This window comes from Apodemus sylvaticus, chromosome 2 (assembly GCF_947179515.1).
Source record: "Apodemus sylvaticus chromosome 2, mApoSyl1.1, whole genome shotgun sequence".
Lineage (NCBI taxonomy): Eukaryota > Metazoa > Chordata > Mammalia > Rodentia > Muridae > Apodemus > Apodemus sylvaticus.
In genome coordinates, this window is record NC_067473.1 from 165,834,237 (window position 1) to 165,841,267 (window position 7,031).

The following is a 7,031-nucleotide window of genomic DNA, read 5'->3' on the forward strand; positions in this document are numbered from 1 at the left end:
TCTCATAAAAGAGAAGGTGTAGATTTGGATGAGACAGAAGGGATGGAGGACCTTGAAAGAGCTAGGGGATGTGGAAATTGTAATCAGAAATAGTGAATGAGAAAAATCTACTTTTAATAAAATCAAAATAGAAATAACTCCACTTTCTTCAGAGTGATCCTTCATATTATATATTGTAGGCAAAAGGATGGGAGTTAGCTGCTATTGCCACAGTGAAGCAGGAAAGTTTACATGGACATAAAAGATATGATGCCTATCCTCCTGAACTCACACAGAGTAAGGAATATGCCAAAATCCAAAGAGGAGACATGTGAGTGTATTTTATGTTATATTTTTAAATGTGATTCATGTTTCTTAACAATCATCTCAATACATAGCTCACATTCTATTTAGAAGAAATTTCAAAGCAAGTTTCGTCGATAATAACAATTTCATTATGACCCTACAAGATTTAATGACTTCCGGTAGCTTTACTGAATTTGAAAGGAAAGTCCCAGAACATACTCTTCATTAGCAATACCCTACCCACTCTTTTCTTGCTTTTTTCAAGGTGTGCTCCTGATGCTCTAATGCTGTTCTCACAGAACCCGTCTATTATGCCCTTTCAGTCCTCAAAGTTAATTCTCCCTTAGTTCCTAGTGTTCTCTCTGCCTCTGCTTCTGCAACCAAGCTCCCATGATAGAATGGCATTGAACTTAACAGTTTCCCTTTGTCCTATTTGCTATTTTTCCCTCTGGATGCTTTGCTTCTTACTGTGAGTCCAAAGTTTCTTAATTGTGCCCCAAATATTCCCAACAACACTGAGCTATCTCTCTAGGGACCACCTCCACCTTAAAAAGGATTATAAGCTGCCTGGGAAGTACTTAATTTTGCCTTGGCTTTCTTGTAGTTTTTGGGTTTTAAAAGAGAATCCCTACGCTGTCTCTTGGGGCATGTTTAGAAAGGGGTGTAGAGAGGCCAAAGAACAATATAAACATCTCCAGGAATGCTGAGATATATATAGAAGAGAACAATATCTTCCTGTGTCCTCTAAATACTGCTATGCTATAAAATGCTAGAGTGCCAGAGTCAAGTTTTGAATACAAACCCTTTTGTTGTTTCAGGAAACTTGGCAGATGAAGAGTATTGTCATACTTGATTAGTTATTCTTCATCGGGCAGCAGAGTGAAACTACACTCCCCCAAACCAAGAGCACATCAGAAATAAGACAGACATCACTAAATAAGGGCTGCAAGGATAGCCATGGAAGGCAAGGAGTCTTAGAAGCTAGAACATAAGCCGAGTTTAACTTAAGCAATTTGTGCGAGGCCATGCTGGATACTTGTGGCAGAGCCAGGATGCATTCATCTTGCTCAGTCCTGGACTTTGTGCGTTCCATTTCTTCCTATGAAGACTTCTCATCTTCAGCTTACTAGTTCCCTGTGACCCATCGTGATGAGTTCTGTTGTGATTCTCAAAGCCTGTTTACAGTGATCTAAATCACCATCTCATTTTCTGCCTGCAAACTCTTTTTTGACCTGATTTTGCCTCATGATACATTCTCTCTCTGACGTTATGAACCACGTTAATTGTTCTTTTCTGATGTCCTCTCCACATTGTCATCCTCAGAGTAAGAGAGCCACCCAGTGCTCCATCTTGCTTTTCTGGCAAATCCAGGCTGAGCCTTGTAGACCTGTGACGATTGACACCTTCTCTTGGGATGTACAAAGCGAAGTGTTGATTTCGATTATTCTGTGCTTGCCAATAGCACCTCCCCAGTGCCCACGATGGTGTTTAATATTTAGTGGGTATGTGTCTGAAAGAGTTATGAGATCATGGGAATGTGACTTGTGCCTTATTACTGCAATGACAGATGTGTAGAAATAAAATTAAAAAGCTCGGAGAAAAATACAACAGCAGTGCACTGATAAGATTAGGACAAAACAGAAATTGAATTAGCTTTTAAATATGTTTTTTTCAAATTATTACTAATGAAAGTGTATTTTTCGTATCCTTTGGTAAGATAGCATTTCCACTGCAGCAGGAATCTTGTTCCTTCTGTGACATCATTGCCCTATTCTTGTTGTTGTTTAGGTGAGCTGGCCATTCTGGGCTTCTTTTTTATTTAGACTCTCTCCTATCTTAAAAAAGAAAATTTAAAGTGTCCTCACCCAACGTCATGGAGCCTCAGCAACAGCACATTATATGTTCTACAGAGAAGATGAAGAAACCAGACGATAAAAATCATAAATAGTTTCACTTCGTCAGCAGCCCCCTTTTTGAGACATTGCTATAAAATAAGCAATAGCTTTGCCTGGGGTGCTGGTAAACAGCAGTGACCCTGACTCTTGGGAGACTGAGATAGGAAGAGTTTTGAGCTGAGGAGCATTCTGAGCTACACAGGGAGTTTCAGCCTTAAAACATGATGATAACAATGATAAAACAAACTTCTATTTTCTTCCTTATTGCTGAAATATGAGCTGTGTTTAGCCTCCTTTGGAATGTTCCACAGTAGGTTATTTTTAACATTCCACTCTTGCTTTGCATTGTGTCTCCCACTATTCCTAGCTTAGTCTCCCAGTGTTCCAGATGCTTCTTTCTACCCGAGTCCTACTTCTGCTCTCTCCGCTGCTCCTTTCTAGCAACCTCCTTGGGTCTTCATGTCCTCCAGGTTGTGACTGGGATTCCCTGGATTGCTTCCTTGTCAGTTGATTTTGTTTTGTAGGTGTCTGGTTTCATATATCCTCTCTAATTCAGTCATGTAAATTTTAATTTCTGTTCCTATTATTTAAATGATTTACTCATTTATCATGTATTCATATATGATTACTGCATAGGTATCGACCCCTAAATTCTTACCCTGAACCCAGTTTTTTACTAGGTCTATATTTAGCCCCAACCTCTTACCCTGAACTCAGATTCCTCAAATATATGTGTCTTTAGACAGCCCCAGATGTGTCTCACCTTCCAGACCCTTGGACTCAGGCTGAATTCGTCATCCTATGATTCTTCCTACAGGTCATGACAGCACCTTCTACACAACCCCTGATAGCAGCACCTACAGCATATGAGTACAGAGTCAACCTTGGACTCACATAGCCTGTCTCCTCACCAATAACCTGAAGCAACCCTTGAAGCTCCTTCCCCTCAATATCTATCACCACTTCCTTCTTCCTCTTCTTCCTCAGTGGAGGAAGTACCTGGACTAGAGATAAAACCGGACGTTGACTCATCCAGGTCTGTGGATTCTCCTTCAGTCTGTCATCAGCACAGCCTAGAGATACTTCTAGCATATATCATTTGCCTCCCTGTTTCTTTTTCCTCTTCATAAACATCTTCTAGAACAGGCCTAAAACACTTCAGGGAGCCTAAAAGACCCTCCCTAGCTCTCCAGACCTGCTTCTCATAGTGGCCCCTCAGCTCTGTGCCTCAGCCACACTTGCTGCAAAGAGTTCTCTGAAAATACAGAGTTCCTTAAAGTCTCCTTCACATTCCTCTCATAAGTCTCTCTTTGTAGAGCATCCTCAGCCTGGACACTCCCACTCCTGGGTCTTTATAAGATAGAAAGTCCTAAAATCAACTCAACGTCATGGCTGCTCTCTCCAGGTCTTTTTGGGTCTCCTTTAGCCCCCTAGATACAGATGACCAGGCTTTCATGCTCAACTGTGCTCAGACGTAGTATGATGCTTTATATAAAGATGAGCTGGGAACCTGTTTCCCTCACAGCTCATAGCGATGGTCGGCCCTGATTGGCACTGTGTTCCCAGACCGTGGCATACTTTATCAGAATTTGTGGAAATTGGATATACAGTTATTTCTTTAATTTTGACTTTCTGTCTTCATAACTGTTTTGTATTTTTAGATAAGCGCACTTGTTATATGGAAAACATTAAAATCTCACAAGCACTATGGTATTTGTCTCTAACAGTTCAGAAGAAAAAGTTTAAAAAAAAATGCCCACTTGTATTTTGTCACAGCATCCTAGTGAATCTGAAATTGCCCCAAATTCTGATTTCTACTGCTATTTCTACAGCAGAAGTGTGTAAAAAATGTTTTCTTATGAAAAGTTTTTTATGAGATTCCTCTAAATGTTTGCGTATCACAAGAAGAAAGCGAGATATCATACGGAGAGGCTGAGGAAACCTTTTCCAGATGTTGGCCTGTGAGTCACTTCCCTGTAACCTTCCCTCCCACTGTTCCAACTTCCATTTCTTACAAGGAGGCTGCCAAGTGTTGTACCAAGTGTTTCATCTCGCCCCACCTCTGTCTCCACCCTTCAATCTCGAGGTACTTATTTGTACACACTGTTCCTGTGTATGAAGATCATTAGCCAGTCTCTAGGCAAAGGCAAAAAAAAAAAATGAAATTGCATGTTGTCCTCTTGAAACTCCGGCCCTGGGAGCTGATTGTTCACGAGATTTGTGGGAGGAAGGCCTATCCAACTGTTTTACCCACTTCCTGTCCCATCTACTATTCTTCCTGTAGCCGCTGAGTTCCAGGTCAAGGAAGCTGGAAATCCCCACTATCCTTAAACTGCTCCCTGGGTAGTTTAGTGGGAAAACAAGAAACCATATCAGCAAGCCTCAGACGGACAATCATTGATAAAAGTGTGTGGGACGGCTTTATGGAGGAAAGGGGGTTTGTTACTTCTGTTTACTGTTAGCTGAAATTGGCATAAACAAACATACATCCAGCACTTAAGGCAATGCCAGGTACGGCATGTGCATTAATGCCTACCTCCCATCTTTAATGCTTTATAAGCAATGCCACTGAGTCCCAGGACACTAAGGTCTCAAAGTGGTAAGTGGCCCACTTGGTATCAGAACTTCAACATACAGGATGTATGACCGAATGGGGTCTTTGCTCTAGAACCAAGTGGAGTTTCTGCTACAGACCAACCAAGTAAGCCCCTATGGGTATGGATTATAAAAATGAGTAGGATTGGAAAATTCTACCCTATTGTAAGATAAAATAATGGTAACAAAAATAGTAAGACATAAGCCAAATTAAATGTCTTATAAGTATGATTTAATGATTTCAATATTTTTAAATCAACAGAGCAAAGGGGGCAGAATATGGTGGTGCCTGCTACTGAGAAAACAGATAGGAAGTTTGCAGGTTTGAGGCCAATAGGCAACCTGGGGAGATACTGTCTCCCACTGAATTAAACCAAGTCTACAGTGTAGCTCCGTTTTATTCTGTTGCCTACCAGAGGGAGACCCTAGGTTCAATCTCAGCCCCAAGTCACAGAATTAAATACCTAAGGGGAAACATGAGATTCACTTCCGATATCCTTGCTATAACAGAGGGTAAAACCAATACCTGAGTCTGACATGGCTCCTCCAAGATCTTGCAGAATCAAGATGCAGAGATTCTAACAAATACCAGAGTTAATTTGCCACCTTGGAAATCTCTCCCTTAAAGTTAAGAGTTCAAAACGGACAAAAAATGAAATGGTCATTTTTATTACCCTAAATTTTCGAACCCCATCACAGGTGACAGTCCACACGGACAAGAACACGCTGGCCTGATTTGGCCTTCGTGAGACAGGAAAAGGAAACAACTGTTGCTTTAAGGTATACACCATCTCATCTTTCCCTGCGAATTGGAAAGCTCACATTCTCTCATAGCAAACTGCTAAGCCAGCAACACAGTGTTAGAGAATCAGACGCCTGTGTGTGCGCTGGTTCCATTTTCCAAATGTTACATGCGTGTAGACAAGTTGTGGAAAGTGCAGTTACCCCTCACTGGAAGCCATGGGAAGATTCCCTCCCTTCCCTTTGCTTTGCACCTGGGGAAAGTGCCTCGTGTCATGAATGTCTGCAGGGCTCTGATCTGCATGAATTCGAGGAGGAGGCAGAAGTAAGTACCTGAGTGCCTGGGCTCTGCACGTCTGGTGACAGTGGAGGTTCCAGAATACAGGCTTATGGTGGTGTCATCCTCATCGAGCATATCCCTTGTGCTGCTGTATTTGGCCTGCATCCTGATTCCTGCAGAGATGCCGGTGAGATGCGCTCAGATTGCTTGGGGCCGCCTGTCTACCCTCAGATACCTCAGGAAACCAGGCACTGAGAGGCATTCTTAATGGTCTCTCCCTGCAGGCAGCAAGGGAAGCCTCTGACTCCAGTTCCTGCATGGAGAGGCCCGGCCCCTCCCCTCCGAGACTGTATTCAGAATGCCAAGTTAGTCTGGCTGAGGGGAAATCGCATGTGTTTTCTGGCTGGGCGGTCCGTGAACAGTTATTAAAATATCTGCCTTTTCCAGATCCTGTGTGTGTCTGCTTACAAGTCTTTCAGAATTGCAAAGTGGGGATGATGACCCCCTCCCAGTAGCACTGAAGGCCCACCGACTCTAAAGCATAATCAGAATTGGACTGCTTTCCTTCCCCTCCCCTCCCCCCAGTATGCATCACAATCTGATTACTCACCTGTACCTTTGGGGAAAGAGGAAAGACTCTTCCTGTCTCCAAAGGCAGAGTGCAAAGCATCATTCACTGGGCTGTCCCCACAGCAGACCCCCTGAGAGCATCCAATCGATTTTATTTTTTGCTTTTACTCAAAAAGAAAGTGAAAGCTATCTAGGTGAAGTGATTTCTTTGGAGGTCACATAGCTGGCTAGGGTGTGATTAGCTCTGAAAGGTCACCCCTGTTGTCAACTTCATATCCTTTCTTGGATTCAGACTTGGTTTAACATTTTATAAAGCACCAGGCACATGTGACCACAAGCAATCCCATGCTCTATTAGCAGTCCTGATTTACTAACAGTAGTGCTGTCACTAACCACTGTGCAACTCTGGGACGACATCTAGCTATGTGTTCCTACAGTTGTTAAGATAAGAAATGAGAAAATTGTCTCCGTCTATTTCTAGCCTTACTCTTGAACCAGAACAACATAATTCTATTATTTGTCATGTGTGTGTGTGTGTGTGTGTGTGTGTGTGTGCATGTGTGTTGCAACAACTGAATACCCGAGCCCAGATAATTCATACACAATGAAAAAATATTTCTCATAATTCTGAGTCAGGATCAAGGTGTTGACTAATTTATAGGAGA

The 7,031-nt window shown here is 42.3% G+C and overlaps 1 protein-coding gene across 2 annotated transcripts in view; it reads right to left on the reverse strand.

Moving 5' to 3' along the window:
• The window catches only part of Clec1a (C-type lectin domain family 1 member A), a 26,641-nt gene extending 20,123 nt beyond the window's left edge, over positions 1-6,518 (reverse strand). The window contains exons 1-2 of one of the 2 annotated variants that reach the window (XM_052174999.1): positions 6,407-6,518; positions 5,850-5,969 (exon numbers count right to left, since the gene is read on the reverse strand). In XM_052174999.1, the coding sequence (XP_052030959.1) occupies positions 5,850-5,961 (112 nt within the window). In that variant the 5' untranslated portion in view covers positions 5,962-5,969; positions 6,407-6,518. Of the gene's footprint in view, positions 1-5,849; positions 6,130-6,406 lie in introns of those variants that run through there. The other variant, XM_052175000.1, reaches the window with a different exon arrangement.
• Positions 6,519-7,031: the final 513 nt, after the last annotated feature.